This window comes from Mauremys reevesii, linkage group 2 (assembly GCF_016161935.1).
Source record: "Mauremys reevesii isolate NIE-2019 linkage group 2, ASM1616193v1, whole genome shotgun sequence".
NCBI classification, from domain to species: Eukaryota; Metazoa; Chordata; order Testudines; family Geoemydidae; genus Mauremys; species Mauremys reevesii.
Genome location: NC_052624.1, coordinates 30,650,873 through 30,669,261, shown reverse-complemented (window position 1 = coordinate 30,669,261; position 18,389 = coordinate 30,650,873). Strand labels below are relative to the sequence as shown.

General features: G+C 39.0%; 1 protein-coding gene across 5 annotated transcripts in view; it reads left to right on the top strand.

The window, feature by feature from the left end:
* Nucleotides 1-18,389, top strand: part of SVIL (supervillin) — a 223,454-nt gene that overhangs the window by 144,525 nt on the left and 60,540 nt on the right. For 4 of the 5 annotated variants that reach the window (XM_039522304.1, XM_039522305.1, XM_039522303.1 and 1 more), the window contains 7 exons: nucleotides 5,420-5,477; nucleotides 5,608-5,759; nucleotides 7,140-7,818; nucleotides 13,657-13,740; nucleotides 15,855-16,775; nucleotides 17,112-17,282; nucleotides 17,928-17,962. In XM_039522304.1, coding sequence (XP_039378238.1) covers nucleotides 5,470-5,477; nucleotides 5,608-5,759; nucleotides 7,140-7,818; nucleotides 13,657-13,740; nucleotides 15,855-16,775; nucleotides 17,112-17,282; nucleotides 17,928-17,962 — 2,050 coding nt within the window. In that variant the 5' untranslated portion in view covers nucleotides 5,420-5,469. The remainder of the gene's footprint in view (nucleotides 1-5,419; nucleotides 5,478-5,607; nucleotides 5,760-7,139; nucleotides 7,819-13,656; nucleotides 13,741-15,854; nucleotides 16,776-17,111; nucleotides 17,283-17,927; nucleotides 17,963-18,389) is intronic. The other variant, XM_039522306.1, reaches the window with a different exon arrangement.

The following is an 18,389-nucleotide window of genomic DNA, read 5'->3' as shown; positions in this document are numbered from 1 at the left end:
CTTGAGTTGTTGCTGAGGGCATAATGGCTGTCCCACTTAGCTACAGCACAGACCACCAGTAACTATTTATGTACTTTATGCCAAAACAAAGTATGGAAGTTTCAATGTAAATTAAACATTTTACACTTTTACAGATGTTTCTCTTTTTCCCCCTTTCCCAAGTGTTGCACATTTTTGAGTCATGCAGGGATAAGTTCCCCACCACTACTGAGTTACTAATTGGTTGAAAGTAATATTACCCCCAAACCTGCCATGTGTGTGACTGTGTGCGACAGTGTAATTTTGTTTGGTCACAGAACAACAAATTAGTGAACAGGCAGGGCCTTGGCATCAGTGCACATAGGATTGCAGACCATAGTAAAAAGAGAAACCCAGTTGGATAAGGTTGCAAGAGCCAACCAGCATCTTCAGAAGAAAAATGTATGAGCTTCAACATTTTATCCATCAAATAACAAAACCCTGCAGTAGCAGACTACCTGTCTATTTTTAAATATTTCCCAAACAGAGTACGTGTGTGTGCATAATCTGAAATCCTTTTTTGGGAAAGTGCTATTCAGATGTTGTTCTAAATACCTGAGCAACAAATACTTAATGAATGCTTAAAAAAAACCCAACAAAATAATGTGGGTGTAGGTGAGGAGTGGATTAATTAAAATAGCTGATTTTAACTATGACTTAAATCAGCAAGCAGGAAACCGTAATTTAAATAATCAGTTTTCAGCATCTTTGCACTGGTGGAACTTAGTTATTTTCCCAAAGAAAGGTGGATTTTTTTCCCCAAGGGTTGGTTGCAATTAAAACACATTCATTTGCAACTTAATATAGTCTTTACAGTAAATTTTGGTGCTTTATTTTACTGACAAGGAAGATACATTGTATTGATACACATTTATTTAAGCATATTTATAACTTGCATCTATTTAGATTCTTAATTTTTCAATTTTTATGGTAGAAAATGTTGAATGATTAGTTTTTATTTACTAGATTAATTTTGTATTTGTGAATTTGTATAAAGCTCTCTTTGGCTAGAAATTCAAATTCAATTAAACATTGCACAAAACCAGTATTTTAAATTTTATTAGTTTTATTTAAACTCTCTTAAATGTGCTGATGAAGGAGAAAAAAGTTCATCAGAAATTTTATCTAACATGTTTTTGCATTTAAAACTGATTTATTTTTTTTTAAAAAGGAAGTATTCTCTGTAGTTAGTGAATTGAACTGATTGTTTCTGGTCCTTCAGGATTTTAGAACTAGTAGAGCTCATCTTCTCGAGCCTAATTTTTATTCATAGTTTGGAAGAGGGGCGGGGGGGGAGCGTTTCTGCTTTTTCAACTCCTATCGTTTTCTAAACGTTGAATGACCTAGTCATTGAACTGAACTAGATGAATAAACTGAAATGTAAAAAAAATTTCTCTGCACCTGCAGAAGAGGCTACTGCTGTCAAAAGCAGGTTTAGCACTTCAGCAAATTCTGATTCCAGCTACCTACCTTCATCCCATTCAGTGATTTGACTGTCTTTAAAACTTGGGAACATATATGTACTACTTAATATTTTTTAAACAATTTAATAGATTTAGTAAATTTAGGTCTTAATATAGGTTGTCATAATTTCAAATTTAATTTTAAAATTAAAAAATATTACATAAAAATAAACTTGAATTTAATTTAAATAGTTGGATTTTAATTTTTTTAAAAAAAATCATTTTTTCTCCGTGCTAACTTTGAGAGAAGACTTCCCATAAAACTTCTACACTGATTATCCAGCTGTCGTTGCCTTGTGTTTAACATGCAGTGATAGGAAAAAAAAGAATTCAACTTTGCTAGGGTTCATCCTTTCATAGTTAATATAACTTAAGCTGTGATGCCTACAGAAAACTTGACAACTGATAATCAGCTGGTATGTTGAGACCACTGCCTCTCATGCTGATCATTATTGTGTCATTGTTTCTATTTGCTTTCTCTGTCAGTATCCACCTGTTGTCTCTTGTCATCTACTTAGATTGTAAGCTGCTTGTGTTTTGTACAGCACCTAGAACAATGGGACCCTGATCCAGGACTGGGACTCGTAGGCACTACTACAATACAGTTGAAAAAAAATTGATTTTGTATATTGTCTTTATTGAACCTCATGATCCTGTGTTTAAACGCTATCCATTTCTTTATGGCCACAGAAAAGGAAAGTTAACACATGCCACTTACGTTGCAACCCACATTGCCTATTATGCAAAGCTATTCTGTAGCATATTTAAAGGTTCAACATGTTCCCCTAACACTCACTGCCACTCTCTGAAAATAAACTAATTTTTTTTTGAAGCAAACTACACATGGCTGCCCATGAGACTGTTCCAAAGTCCAATATTTAAACCAAAGATTGATGGTAGTATACACTGATAAGTGTTAGTCCTACTCATGCTTTCATATAGAAATCCTGCAACCAATCTAAGACCTTGTGATCAGTGTAGTACACCATGATTAATATATTTTTCTTTAAAAAAAAATTGATGGGATTGAATCCCACACTATTACTGCTGTAACATTTTTACACCAGTTGGTATCAGATCATCCTGACTAGTGATATCCAGGATATACTGTCGATAAAGTTACAGTATTTAGTTAGTTAATAGTACAATATTCCATATGCATTACATTTCATCCATTTTAGTTTAATTTTAAAGTGAATTTTGGTGCTTGAGAGAAGTTCTATTAAGAGCACTGAGGGCTGAGAGATCTGTCCTTCAAACAGGTGCCGCCTTGTACAAATTGCCTGGAGTGCCCTGCTTATGTGCTTTGATCCTGGTCTGATTAGATTACTCTGGACCAATATTTAAACTCTCTGCAATCTTCATATTGAATTTGATCAGAAAGGCTAATATTGGAGATAACTGGGGAAATCCACCTGATCTTAGTAAACTGTTTTTTCCTTTTGAAGAATATGCATGCTGTGGCAAACCACAAGACTGATTTTTAATTGTGGAATGGGAATCCAGCAACTGACTTTTCCATTTTCCAGGGATCTCCTTTTTATTTTGAAGTTGCTTGTTTCTGTGAGTTACAGTTGAATCATACAACTTCTCTCTGTGATGCTATCACAAATTACAATCTACCATTTGACAGTCTATTATATTGATAGCATCACACGAGAGTCTTCTATTTAAAAACAAAAAACAAACCTGCACACCAAAAAACTATCAGCATAAACTCTGAAAAGCACAAAAGACACACAACTTCAACATATCATTTTATGTATAGCTGTGATGTATGTCAAGGTCAATCTGAATACTACAGAACAAGTGCTTGGACCATGTTCTGGAAGTTACTGTGCAACAGTCTTCCAGACGATTTTAGCAACCACTGATAACTCATGCACCACTAGGATCAGAAATTCACGTCTTGTTTCCCTTGAGAACTACATTTCCAAACTTACAGGGGGTGGAAGCATCTGGTTTCTAGCACTAGCGGTTGACCAAAAAACTGGTTGAGAAAATCCAGTGGGAAGGAAGGAAGTGAGGGAGGAGAAGCCCCATGCAATTTGAATGGTGCATATTGTAATGCCTGTTCTTATGTGCTGCCTAAGCTACAAGGACTAAAGCTAGAAATCTGGTAAGCTTACCTTTGCAGCAGTGTAGAACATTCTCTTCCTGTTCTAGCAGTTCACAAGATGTAAGGCCTCTCCCACTGATTCAGGACTAAATAGAGCAAGTCTCATTTTGGCCCACTTTAATTTTCAATCCCTGTCTAAATGAGATCAGGATAAAGGGGCAAGAGATGGTGGAGTTGCCTTTCACTCGCAGAGATATTTCAGGTATGCTGATAGGTATGTTCATCACCCATATTGTGCCATGGAAGTTAAGTCCAAATGTGCATTCATGTTTCTGTATACTAGTGGTATGTTCTAAAAACTTCCTCTTCAGGGACTTAATGCTGCAATAAAATTGAGCTCTTGGTTGAATGCCAGCCTTTATCCTGGAAGTAAATATTTTAAAATATGGTTAATCTTGTCCTCCCATAAACTAAATGTTTATTTTTATGCTGATTTGTTGATCATACTTGTTATGGGCAAGACCCTGGGTTGACACTGCTATATTACTAACCAGACCACATTTCTACAATACGTCAGTCTGTATATTTATGGAATACAGTTGCGGCACCTAAACTGAAGTCACATGAAAGGAAGTAAATTACCAGTTTCAGGTAAAACAAAAACCTAAACTTTACATAAAGAAGCAGCAAGTCTTTTAAATATCAGAGTCAAGCTCAAGCCATTCTGTATTAAAACCCAATCAGAGGTCTGCATAGTGACTCAGCTTTTAGTCATATACTATTGCAAGGAAATCAGGCTTCTAGTTTCTCACTCCCCAGCCCCGGTGGTAGTATACATGGGGTTTGTTGCCTGGTGAAAAGAAATTGTGCCATATTTATTTGTATAGCATCTTTTTGTTCAAAAGGGTTTACAAATGTCAACGGAAACTGTATATGTAGGGATTACTTCACCCATGCTGAAATGCTAGTGAAATGACAGGAGATGAAATGTGATAGTTGTCTAACAGCAGGTAACACTATTAAACAGTTTAGGATACGAAGTAAATATTTATACAGTTAAAACTACAGGGGGAAATTATCTAAGCAGACTATAACTAACAAAGTAGGAAAATATTCAGGGTACTGGGGTTAATTAACTCTGGGAGCAGTTGGTAAAAAGTACTATGTGGTCTTTGGCCACAATTCATCAGGACTCTTAGGGCTTGTCTAGACTAGGATTAAAGGGGTTGACTTGATGTGTTTTAAAAAACTTATTAGCCCACACATTTAGCTAATAGTAAAAATACAAGTGTAGACAGACCAACCTGTATTAATGTATTAGCTGGTTGTGATGTCACCTAAACTACCCACCAGGATTAACCTCAACCAACTAATGTGTTTACACTAGTGTTTTAAAACATGTTGACAGGGTAAATTGTATTTTAACATGTTCTTAAAATACCATGTTTTAACCCTAGTCTAGATAAATCTTTAGAGGACTCCCTTGTATTTACTATAGTATGTGCAAAATGTGTTTTAAGGAGGTTAGTAAGCGAGGAACCCAAATAGGAAATGTTTACCTATATGTGACTGGTTATGGGAAAACCTACTTTTCTAGACCATCCCTTCTTGCTTAAAACCAGGGCTGTCCAGAGGATTCAGGGGGCCTGGGGCAAAGCAATTTCAGGGCCCCCTTCCATAAAAAAAAAAGTTGCAATACTATAGAATACTATATTCTTGTGGGGGCCCCTGCGGGGCCCGGGGCCTGGAGCAAATTGCCCCTCTTGCCCCCGCCCCGGGCAGCGCTGTTTAAAACAGAAACATATAGACATCCTGCTGTGATTCCTGAGAATTCCTAACGTATAAAAGATATACTGCATCTTTTCTTTTTTCTTTTTAGTTTCAGAATTAAGAAAACTCTTTGAACCAAACAAGCAAAATATTTTGGAAATGAAAAGGTAAAACAGCCTTTTGTCTAACTGCTGTAAAATACAAATAATTTAGTAATAGAATTATTTTGTGACCTCCTCTAGAAACTATCTCCAAATCCTTAGATAACATTTACACATTTTCTTCCATCTTTTGCAGGAAAGAGAGGATTGCCAGACGTTTAGAGGGAATTGAAAATGATACACAGCCCATCCTCCTACAAAATTGTCCTGGATTAGTTACCCACCGTTTACTAGAAGAAGATACACCAAGATATATGCGTGCAACAGACCCATATAGTCCCCACTTTGGTACAAAATACGTTTACATATATTTATATATATCTCAAACTGACATTGCTGAAGTACTTCATGTTTGCTATGTTGTCGGCCTTGCAGGAACAGATACACAGTTCTCACACCTAATGGTTTACTTTCCAAGAGAACACTGTCGCAAGATACCGTATATACTCGTTCATAAGCCGAATTTTTTTGGTAAAAAAGGCACACACCAGAGAAGGGGGTCGACTTATGAACGGGTATAGAGAGGGAGAGGTGGGACACAGCCCCCCCCCCGCCCCCCAAACAGAGGGAGCAAGGAGAGGCAGCAGAGCCAGAAGGGAAGAGGCGGGGCCAGAGTTTCTCCACTTCTGGGCACGCTGCTCTCCCCCAGCCTCCAAAGCAACTGCAGCCATGCCGCTCGGCCCCACCCACCAGAGCAGGCTGTGGCCAACTGGAACATGCTGCGGCCGTGCCGCCCAGTCTGGCCCGTCGGAGCAGCTCCAGCCAGGCCAGAGACATCCTTCCCTGGCCCTCCCCAGATAAGGTGGGAAGGGATTGATGGGGAGAGTGTGAGTGTCCCAGGCTGGGGGTGGGGTCATGTGGGGGGTGGTCACAGGGGTTACTCCCCTGACTCCCAGCTTCTCCTCTTCCCACCCCCCCACCCCCCCACCCAAAAAAAATTCCCCACCAGTTGCTGTCCTGGCCCGTCAGGGTAAGCAGCTGGTGCACTGGGACACTTTGTTTACTTGGGTTTACCTCCGTGCCTGCTCGAGGTAAACAAACCATCTCGGCCCCCAAGCGGCTTATCCTGATGGTCTGGGAGCCAAAGTTCGCTGACCACTGAATTATAGGGTCGGCTTATGAATGGGTTATAAAAAATTTCCATTTTTACTTATCCATCTTGGTGAGGGGGGTGGGGGGTCGCCTTATAAATGAACCGGCTTATGATCGAGTATATACGGTACTTTTTCAGTTTTCTGTCTGGCTTTGATTTATTTTTGTACAGTATCTCTGTTCTTCCACCATTTTAGAAAGAGACACTGGTTTTATTTTTAAAACCTGTAGGTTATTTTAAGAATCCTAACTTCCTTCTGAAGGTGAAATACATACTCAGTATTCAGGAGCATTTCCTTGTTCGTTTGTATGTGTTTTGGAGATGTCAATGCAAGAAGTAGAGGGTTATTTCAGAATAGTTCATGGGAGTATTCATAAACAGTTTTGTTAGTTCATTTGAATTGCAAAAACCTATAATAACTAAAAAGAAAAAGTCACACTATATGCGGTTGAAGCCTGCTTACTGAATGGCAGGTGTGATGCTCCAAAGAGATTTGAATAATATTTTTAATAAAGTGTGAATTCAGGACAAGTCACTAATCCCTCTTAATTCTTCTACACACATACTTTTTGTAGGAAGATCAAATGAAGAAGAGGAAACTTCAGATTCTTCTGTAGAAAAACAACCTAGGTCATCCAGATATCGAGCAGAACCTACAGGAGCACATTCAGAGCCTACATATAGCACAGGAGCCATGGATACCCAGGGACTTGAGTCGAAAGCAGAAAGAATAGCTAGGTACAAGGCAGAGAGGAGACGTCAGCTAGCAGAAAAATATGGATTGCCTTTAGAATCTGAGGGAGATTCTGAATATTTATCCAGATATACCAGGGCAAGAAAAGATCCTGATGCTGGTGAAAAAAAAGAAGTAAAAAGCGACAAGCAGGAGGATGAAAGCAAGGAGTATAGTTCCCTGTACTCCTCCATGTCTGAGAATAAGGAGTCATGGACTACTGCTTCTGAATCAAAGGAATATTCCTTCCATGAAAAAGACAGCATTCCAGATAGAGAGGAGCTTTCAAACTTGGAGAATAAAAGAGCACCAGATGTTAGTGCTCCTGGACAGACTCAGGACTTGTCATCAGAAGTGGATGGTTCTGCATCCTTTTCATATTCTGAACAAGAATCCTCCTTTAAGGAAGTGCCAATGTCACCAAAGCAAACTTGCAGGGTATCCCTTTCCTCACCAAAGCAGCCAGTTTCACCAAGTCATTCATACAATGACCAGCCGTTGTATAGTGACACCAGACAAGGGTAAGTATGCTTTTTCTATATTGGTATCCTTTGACCTTTTATAAAAATCTCTCTACAATACAGACAAGACTTAAAGATGATGTATCTGAATAAACAAATTCTCCACTGGTGCTAATGTCTTCTGTGCCTTGAGCTGAGTTCTGTTTTTTGATATGTAGATACTCATTGTCATATTGTGTAAAACTGGATTACTATGCTTACATGCAATAAGGTTTTACAAGTCCGTGTGTGTGTTTGCTGAGTGTTTTAGACTTAAGCTACTATAACCAGAAGGTCCTTTTATGAAAAGAAACTATCCTTCATAAAGAGATTTCTGGAGAAATTAAGAATGGGGATGATTACAGTACAACATTTGCTGCATTTTGAAAATGTGCATTTACTGTTTGATCTTAAAAAACACTTTCAATTTAAATATATTTACTTCAAATTCAGTATCTTTTTTTAGTAAAAGCAATTTTTCTATATTATTTTTCTCTCTAAGGAGTGTTTTGCCAATATTAAATAGAAGTAGCCTGTTTCCATAGCCTGCAAATGAAAGTCTTACATTTTAGTTTATGTTGGGTTGGTTGAAAAGAATTGTCTGACTATTGTAAAAAAAATTAGGGCCATGGTATTTAAGCAAATTCTGATTCTATTGGTAGTCCCATACCTCATATAAATATTCTTTTATGAGATCCTGCATATGTTGAGTTCCAGAACACTTCAGATGTAAACTTTTCCACTCTGTCCTCCCCACATAAGTGATAAGTTTTCACATATTCTTATGACTCGAAGTCTGATATCTGGTGGATCGGAGATTCAAACTGATTTCTCAGTCTTCATTTGAGAGCAGCAGCAGAAGAGTGCTGATGTTACTTTGAGGTCTGAGAGCTATCAAATGCTTTATTGTAGCAAATGAAAACAAAGTCTGACTAGTAATTCTCTAAATACTTTATCTTTGAACAACTTATTTTCCTAAAAATATGCAGCTTTAGTTCTTGTTTGGCTCCCTGAAAGTTAATGTAAGTGAATGTATCGCAGGCTGTAAAGAAACAAGATGAAATGGAGACATCCTGTAACAGTAGTTTGACAGTGTACCATCTTAAAAATGGACAGTAAGCTGTTGTCAGTAAGATTTAGCTGTGCTGGGTAATCTTGACTACTTCAGAATAATGTACAAGAACTAATATAAGTGAAACGATTTGTGAGGATTATGTAAATTTAACCAGCGATGGGAAAAGATTATTAAAATCAAGTTACTTTGACTTAGTGTATCGTATTTTCTTAATTAAGTTATTAAATTAAAATGAGAGAAGTAAAACTCCTGAAAGTCTTTAAATTATTCCTAAATTCCTCGTTTCATGGTATTTATACACCTTTCAAGTAGTGTAAGGAAAGTTTTTTTTCCCCTACCCCCTCCAAGTGAAAGGCTAATACCTGTAGTATGAATATCTCTTTTAGGGTTTTCCTTTTCCTGCCAGTAGATGGATGCAGCCAGCTATCCATTATCCATATTCAGTAAACTTGTGCAATTTTGCTTATTTCCCCGTTCTGTTTCACATAGGACAGGACTGATGATAGTACAGGCAGTCCTTGACTTTACGACGTTCAACATACAATGAACGGCACCTACGATGTTTCTGAATTGACACCCTGATTCGACTTATGACAATTGGTTTTGACTTTATGATGCTCAGTCCCGCAGTGGAGTATACTGTGGTTCTGAGTTGTAACGTTTCGACTTCTGATGCAATTTTCAGGAACCAGTTATGTCGTCAGTCCGAGGACTGCCTGTACTTCTAATATTTTAGAGCCTTGAAAACTCAATTTTTAAGGCCGCTTCCTTTATGCATCTGTATACAGCTGTCTTTAGACACTCCACTTAAGCAAAAGTCTGAAAGGAAAAGTGCTAATCTAAGGGAGCTATCTGGAGACAGTTGATAAGACTGAGACTGCGTTATTGTATATGCAAATAACTGCACTGCAGGCTTTTGACCAGCTATTCCATTCCACTGAGATGTTTCAGGGAGCCTGGTCCAACAGAAGGTCTCAGCCGAGCACTGCACACGTCTATCTCAAGCTTTATTCAGTTAATCTAAAGATAAATCACTCCTGACTAATCCTGTTACTAATAGGAACAATTAAAGTGTGAGCCCCCACGACTTTTCCTTCTCTGGTTTATAAATCCCTGAAGCTAAAGGAGTGGTCCAAGTTCTAGCCTTAAAAAAGGCACAGAGATTAGACTGTCACTCTTCAAAGCCAAGAACCTGTCCACTTCAATTTGAGGTTCTTGTTCTCCCCTGTAATAAACCATAGCAAACACCCTGAGAGCATAGAGCCATGAGGAGACACTTCTAGAATAACCCTCTCTTCTGTGTTTTTTACCACTTTCCAGCTCCAGAACATGTTGTTTGGACTTTTCCACCACTGTAGGATGGTGGGAAGACCAGGCTATGTTCCCGGTAAAACAGCATAAAGATCTTTGTGACTGTTTGAGAGTAGAAAACGGCCCCTAAAAAACAAATTATCTGTATTTACCTGAGGCTGTCTTATCTTGCCATTGTTTTGTTTCCTGTGGGTTTCCCCCCTACTCTGGTCTGACTTAATCCTTTGGGTTTAAATAGGCAGCAATACAAAATTGAACAGGAACACTAAGGCTATGTCCGCAAAACTTATGTTGCTCGGGGGTGTGAGTATCTCCCTTCTTCCCCCAGAACTATATAAGTTACGCTGACATAAGCACAGATATGCACAGTGCTATGCCGGTGGGAGAGCTTCTTCCGCCGACATCGCTTCTCCTGCTTGCGGAGGTGGGTTTTTTATCCCAATGGGGAGCCCGTCAGCATATGGCATCTTCACCACACACGCTGCAGCGCAGAGGTGCTGGAACAATTTGTATAGTGGAGGTGCTGAGAGCCGTTGAACCAAACTCTAAACTGGGCTAGGCAACCTATGGCACGCGTGCCGAAGGCGGCACACGAGTTGATTTTCAGTGGCACTCACACTGCCCGGGTCCTGGGCACCAGTCCAGGGGGCTCTGCGTTTTAATGTAATTTTAAATTACGCTTCTTAAACATTTTAAAAACCTTATTTACTTTACATACAACAATAGTTTAGTTATATATTATAGACTTATAGAAAGAGACCTTCTAAAAATGTTGAAATGTATGACTGGCATGTGAAACCTTAAATTAGAGTGAATAAATGAAGTCTCAGCACACCACTTCTGAAAGTTTGCCGACCCCTGCTCTAAACCTTGTATGTGATGGAAACCATTTCAAGCCAGGGGTGTGGCAGCACTCCCAGCGCCGCTAGCTCCAGCATCTATATTGCAGTGGCGCAACTGTACTGTTACACCTGCGCCGCTGCAACGCTGTACGTATAGACATGGCCTAACGCACACAATATTCAGAAAACGAATGTGAATGTCTGTCTTCCAATTCATCATAATAGGCTTTAAAGAAATCAGAACTATTTTTCAGAAATACTTGTATCTGTTTCAGGAGGCTAAATGAGCTGTTGTCTCATGCAGTCTGTTCTACTAATGTTGTATTCTCCATCAAGTTTGATTATGCAAGGTATGACTAAAAATCAGTTTGCCTGGTGTAGAGCTTTGAAAATCAGAGTTTAAAATGTCAGTGTTAGATTCTTTTTAACTTTTGTGTTCAGCAGACTTAAAATTTAAAAACAAATACAGCTTGTGACTTCCTGTGTTAAGAAGGTTTGATTGATTGATTATTTATTTTTTAAATGCAGACTATCAAAGAATATCTTTTTGTGGGGGGGTTGCCTTCTCAATGATGGAAATAGAATTCATAAAGTGTCAGATTAACCTCACATTTTTAACATGGTTTACCTACGTTTGACTGCTCTTTTCAAAGGACAAGAGATTGAATACAAATGCTCATTGCTCACGCCTATTGTGATATATGCAGAATACATACTAACAAGCTAAGAGAAAGTTTCGTTGTTTCAAAGCAACCAAATCTCTGCTGGTTCAACGCCCCAGGGAGTGCTTTGAAAGGCTTTTTCCACCCTTTTGTGTGAAAAACTTTGGTGATCTTAGTAAGATGAAAAACAAAAATTGTTTTAACAGTAAGGGGTAGATTTTAAATGAGAGATGTGGAAAAAGTCATAATTATGGTTGAGGTTTCAGACTGAACATTATAAATAGGCAGATTTATTTACAGTACCTATATCTGATTTCCCTGGGATCTTTTATCTGACCCTTATAGGAAGGCAGAATAAGAGAGTTTTTAATGAGTTTAAGGCTTACTCTAAATTCTTTTCAGTTTAATAAAGATCCTTTTGCCAAATTCAGCTGTTAAAGCAGTATGTAAATCCAGGGTGACTCTACTAAATTATAAAGAGCTACTCCAGATTTACACCAGTGTAACTGAGCAGAATTTGGTCCATTGTGCCTTTACATTGCATTTTGTACGTAAACTTCATCATTGTCTAAAAATGTATATGATCTTCAATGGAGGTGGGCAGGGACTCCTGGGGGGGGGGCAAGTGGGGCAATTTGCCCCGGGCCCCACAGGGGCCCCCACAAGAGTTTTTCGGGGGCCCTGGAGCGGGGTTCTTCACTCACTCCGGGGGCCCTGGAAAACTCTCACGGGGCCCGGGCCCCCAGAGCTTCTTCCACTCCGGGTCTTCGCCAAAGCGGGACCTGCCGCCGAAGTGCTGGGTCTTCAGTGGTAATTCGGCGGCGGGGGGCCCCCGCCACAGGTCTTCGGGGCACTTCAGCGGCAGGTCCCGGAGCGGAAGGACCCCCCACCACCGAATTACCGCTGAAGCGGGGGCCCCCCGCCGCCGAAGACCCCAGGCCCCCTGAATCCTCTGGGCGGCCCTGGAGGTGGGACTCTTTGTTGTGGATATTACAAATATTGAATGCATCTGTGAAAGAGTACAATGGTATATCAGCTGTTTCATGAAGGACTTTTGTACCCTTCAGTGCTTTCAAATTTCAGTAGACACTCATATATTGTTTCCATTTTGGAGTCTGATGCAAAAAGTATCAGGCCAAGAATGTGTTTCTTTGCTCATTTAGAGTATTTGAACTCTTCCCACTTTATCCTAAAAGACCACGTACTCCCCACTCAGTGGGCTGGGAGTTACTGGATCTGAATTCCTGAAGCCTGGCATATTGCTCTCAGAGGAGGGGGGTTTCTGATGTTCATTCTCTTTATGCAAGAATTTCATGTAAGCTATGGTAATACATTCTCCTAGCGTCATTAAACTTGTGTCATCTGTTTATTTGTGGCTAAAGATCTTTTGGTAGACTTTAGCTCTTCAGATTGCAAATAAAGGGAATAGTCTAACAGTAATCCTATGTGCAATATAGTGCTTCTGTCCATGTAAGTTATATAAAATGTCAAACCAGGAAGTAAAATAAAATTACTTTCTATGTAGCTTCCTAATGATGATTTAGATGTGGATGTCCAGGTTCCTGACAATGTGGGCATGGTTAGTTAAATGTCTTGGCAAAATGTTTAGGGTTCTGTGTGTTTTCAGAGGGGATGGATCACTTGACGATTACCTGTTAGGTTCATTCCCCTCTGAAACACCTGGCATTGGCCACTGTTGGACGATAGGATACTGGGCTAGCTGGACCTTTGGTCTGACCAGCATGGCTGTTCTTAAGTTCTTATGTATTCTTTTGTATGTGAGGGTGGTTATTTGATAAATTATCATGCAAATTTGTTAAACTTAGACGTGTGCAGTGCCAGTATTTCAGAAACCAAGACCTTATAATTGAGAAATTTGAAAACAGTTTTAAGATTAACGCGGGGAGGGACTGAGTGTGCATGTATTGACGTCTTACCAGAAAGTTATCTGAAATTCTGTTTTCTATAGTAGTACAGGGAAGGCAAAACCTGAATGGTTTCTTCAGAAAGATTCAGAAGGGGACACACCTTCACTTATCAGCTGGCCCTCCAGGTATCCTAGAATGTAGCTGTGTGGCTAATAATCGGATTATACCTATTGTTACTGACTTCCCTCTCCTTCTCCTTTCCCCTGCCCTCATTTAACATTTGCCTTTATATCCTTTAACGGCAGTGAATCCGAAAATACTATTTCTGTTCAATAAACTGCTGTGGAAACTTGTTTCTGGAGCATCTGCTTTTTGTCACTTATAACTAATTGATGTTTTCATGAAGAACTAGACATGCCCCTAATGTTTTCTTCATAGCCAAAGACCAATATCATAATAGCTAACTTCTTATCTTATCTTCAGCCTGTTCTTAACCATTTTTCCCCCCCTTGCACTCTGCAAGCCAACAGATTTTTGTATTACAAAATGCTTTATGCCCCGAATGCAGGATGTGACTAAAAATAAGACTTGATCGTTTTATTTTTTAAGGCTGGAGTGGGGGAGGAGGAGTAAGAATTAAGTCACTGGGAAGACAAAACAACCAAATTCAGAGCTACAAATAGCTGCTACTTTCCAGTTTGACAGAACATCAAGAGTCCACAACTGGAAGCGTGTGTTCTGGGGAGGACTCTCCATTGCATTTCAGATTGTTGATTGAACTAATTATCTGACTCTGAAAACCTCCCCAGTGACTGTTCTGGGTAATTGGTGGGTGCATAATACCCCGAAAAGGCATTTTTTTTAAACTTTGAGAATGAGCACTCTTATTCGTGTTTTGAAGTCAGTCACTTCATTTTAAAATGGACCAATCCTCATAAGAGAGAGAAAATATTAAGCAGATGGAAAGGGTGATGCGTCAGGTAGTTGGGGATATAGTGGATTATACTAGTGCTCAAAAGCACTAGTTTATTTTTTAAAAATCTTGTTTTTATGTAAAATAAATTCTGCAAGTAGGAAAAGTCTGTTGGTAGCAAGCCTTGACTTGCACTTACTTGAGGGTTGGAATATCTGTTAATTGCCACTAAATAGTTAGCTTGGTACTGTACATGAGCTTTTCCCAACCTCAGGGCAAAAAACCACCTCACTGATTACTAGTTGCATGGTGGGTGTGGGGAAATAGCTTTCGATTTTAATTTTTTATATGACATTTTAAAATGTTATTCAACTGTCGCACTGACTGTGCACTTTTGTGGCTCTAAAAATTATTCTAGAGATGTGTTACAATTATGTGGTTACATGTAGGACAAATGCTGCCCTCAGGTGCTTATTATGCTTAGCTCCTGTTGATGTCAGTGGGAGCCAGCAACAGGCATCCAGAGGCGGAAGATGGCTTGTATTTGTGCATGTACATCATAACGGTTGAACAGAAAAGAAACCAAGGTGGGATAAGTTTCAGTACATTCTCAGAAATTTAGCATATTGGGATGTGGTGAAACTTTTCCTAAATGTTCATACAGTGTAAGTTTTGTGCAAGCCCACAGAGTGACAACCATACTGGGCTTCCATTTTCTGCTGACATGTTTTTCATTTTTAGAGAGGCTCCTTAACATGATTTGGTTTCATTTATCAAGATAGATAAAGTTGTGTGCAACATTTTGAAATGGGAGCATTTCTGAGGTTCGCATGGAGATTTTGACTTGACTATGCAACATATTCTCTACAACTTTTATTGGAAGGGATATGGGGAGATACCAAGATATTTGACTAATTTGTTTCAAAGTGAGCAAGGATCAGTATGTTGGCAGCTTAACAGTACATATAGCAAAAGGAGGTCAGAATGTCACACTAAAGACACCCTTCAAAAAACTATATTTTTAGAAAGCAACTCCTAATTCTCTATTTTGAAAAATAGGAAAATATATTACGTTCGACAAAGGAGTGGAATTGTGATTACTAGGAACATGCTCTAAATGTGATTCCTTGCTCAGTTATCTTTCTGAAAGGTCACACGTGTACTAGGTGCCTGTAAATAATTTAAAATATCCTTAAGGCTGGTGTTAATGCCAAGATTTTAAGATGGGGAGTTTGTTTCAAAGTATATCCTTAAAATACTTAGATGCTTATCTTTTTTCATTTTGTTTTACTATTTGATGTTGATCTCTGGTCCCACAATTGATGTATGTTTTCCCCAAAACTAGTTATTGCTGGTCACAGCTTTAATCCTTTTTCTTTCTTAAAGAGTAAAAGTTAGAGAGAAACTGGTGAAAGAGGAAAGTGCTCATGGAAGCCCTGAACTTGTCACAGACCCTGTATCTCAGAAAAAATCTCATCCAGTGCCAGTTGATTACATGCCTCTTCAGTCAGAAACTTCTTCCTTTGATAGGGTTGCCAGCCAGACACTCAGTTCAGTCCGCCAACCGATACATGGATATATTCAGCCTGCTGGTGTTGCTCATACTGCCAAACTGATGGCAACAGAAGATCCAGAAAATATCTCAATTAGCAGCCTCTTAATATCAAACAATGCCAACGTCAAGACAAAATCCCCACCAGCCAGTGCACTGGAAAAGGAAAAAAGTAACATACTTCAGAATTATGGCTCAAAGCCCGACGAATATCCTTTGGGGACAGAACAGCTTTTGAAAAACAGAAAACCAATTTTGCAATCTGAGGTTCTCAGGCAAGGGAAGAGCAATGAAGACCATTTTAGAGCAAGTGAATTTGGCAAGGCTGCTGTTCCCTCATCTCTTATAAGCAAGCCAAAGGCTAACTCATCAGAGCTTCAGAAAGAGCTAGAGTGCACTAAGCACCAGGTTCCTGAACCCCAGTTTAAGACTCGTGAGAACACTGAAAGGAGTGAGACAGTTATGTACATACAAAGTGGATCCATATCACATTCTGCTAAGGCGAAAGGTCAAGCTCAGGAAGTGTCTGCGATAAAGCATAAAGTCCTGACTCGTTCAATGTCTGATTTTACTGGCTCTCCTAAGCTAGAGGCTTTAAAAAGTAAGGAAACTGTTACGAAAAAGGAGATGGCGTTCCAGAGTGCTGAAGCAAATGTGCCTAATGGTGAGATTGGCATGGTTGACACAAAAGTCTCTGTTGCTCAACTCCGTAATGCCTTTCTGGAAACTATCAATGTCCACAAGAAAACTGAACTGTAGGTGACATTTCAGAAATATTTTTGTGTGACACTTGCACGCCCTTGGCAAAATGACAAACTCAACATCAGTAGTGTTCTGCATTAAACCACACAGCTTAGCTCTCACCAATGTGTATTGGAGGCTGAGTCAGCCTGAATCTGCTCTTATGCTTCTGCTTGCTACTGCAAGTTATGATGTTGGGTAGCTGGAATGTTTGCAATACTTCTGTGCATGTTACTGTAGGAGCATGCAGAGTGATCTTTAGTGGATTGTTTTGCTGGGATGCCTATATCTGTGCTTTACTTTTCTCTTCTGTTCTCTTTTCTTTGCACTTTCTATCATATGATTAAAAGTGAATCTCGATTTGAGATGTCAACATCAGGTACTGATTTGTCTGCCAATACTGAACCTGAAAGAGTGTCACGAAGGCCAAGGCGCTATTTTTCTCCTGGTGAAAGTAGGAAAACTTCTGAGAGATTTAGAACTCAACCAATCACTTCAGCAGAACGAAAGGAAACAGATAGGTAGGCATGTGCGAGACTGTATGTAGTGTTCTGGTCCAGGTAAATATGAATGAGTTTAAGAAGAGAATTTTCTCACAGTAATGTTAGCAAAACCATTGTACAAAGGGTTTTGTTTCACCATAAAAGTAAAAATAGGCAAGTCTTCATTTTAAGATGAGAAATGTAGCTCTTCTGACACCTAACAATTTCATTTCTTTAAAAAATAGGATTTTCTCTAGGTATCTAGTTATAGGACTAGGTAATGAATTGTTGTAAAACACTGAAGTGCAGCAATGTGATTGGTTCTCAGTAATAATTTATGGGGTGTGTGTGTGTGTGTGTGTAAAGTTAGGTCTTTTTAAAAAATACACCAAAACTCAATGTTGAGTTAGAGGAACTGGCAGAAAATCTTAAACTATGATCTTCTATGAGTTGTACTTGAAATAATTTTTCTTCACTAGATTTAAATTTGGCTGGAATTGCTCGCCTTTCCGCTTTGTTAGAGGTTGCCCTAAATGAAAATTATTGAAACTTGGAAAGCATCCATGATTTTCCTCATTCGTAAGACATTCGCTGTCCCATCTGACAATTTGAGTGGAAGATTTGTGTTTCTAGATTTTCTTTCCAGCTGACTTTTTTTTTTTTTTATTTGCTGATTTTTACTAGGTCCACTCTGAGTCCAGAAATGCCGGCTGCTGAGGGTAAGTCTCTGTCTCTTCAGCCCCATTCCCTCTTGGGTAACTGTGAACTTAGTTTTTTTGAAATGGAAGTTATGTCAATATAAACATGAATAACTAAAATATGCCACTGTTCCTTGAGCTGTATCTAAAAGGGTTGATTTGTCATTCAGTGTTAAGCCAAAAAAGTTACTTCTGCAACTTCCTAATGAATATTATAGTACAAAAAAGGAATTAAGCCAAATTACCTTTTTCTTTATGTAATCAGTTGTATCTGACCAAAAGTACAGATGAGTTTATACCAGGGATAAAAATCTATTACTTCAAACCAGTGGTCTGGGACCAGTGTTTGGAAAAGCTTTACTGCTGATGGAAACACTTGCACTGGTCTAACAAAATGTTCCAGCCAAGCAAATGGCAAGATATTGGATCTTAAAACTGCATAATTTTG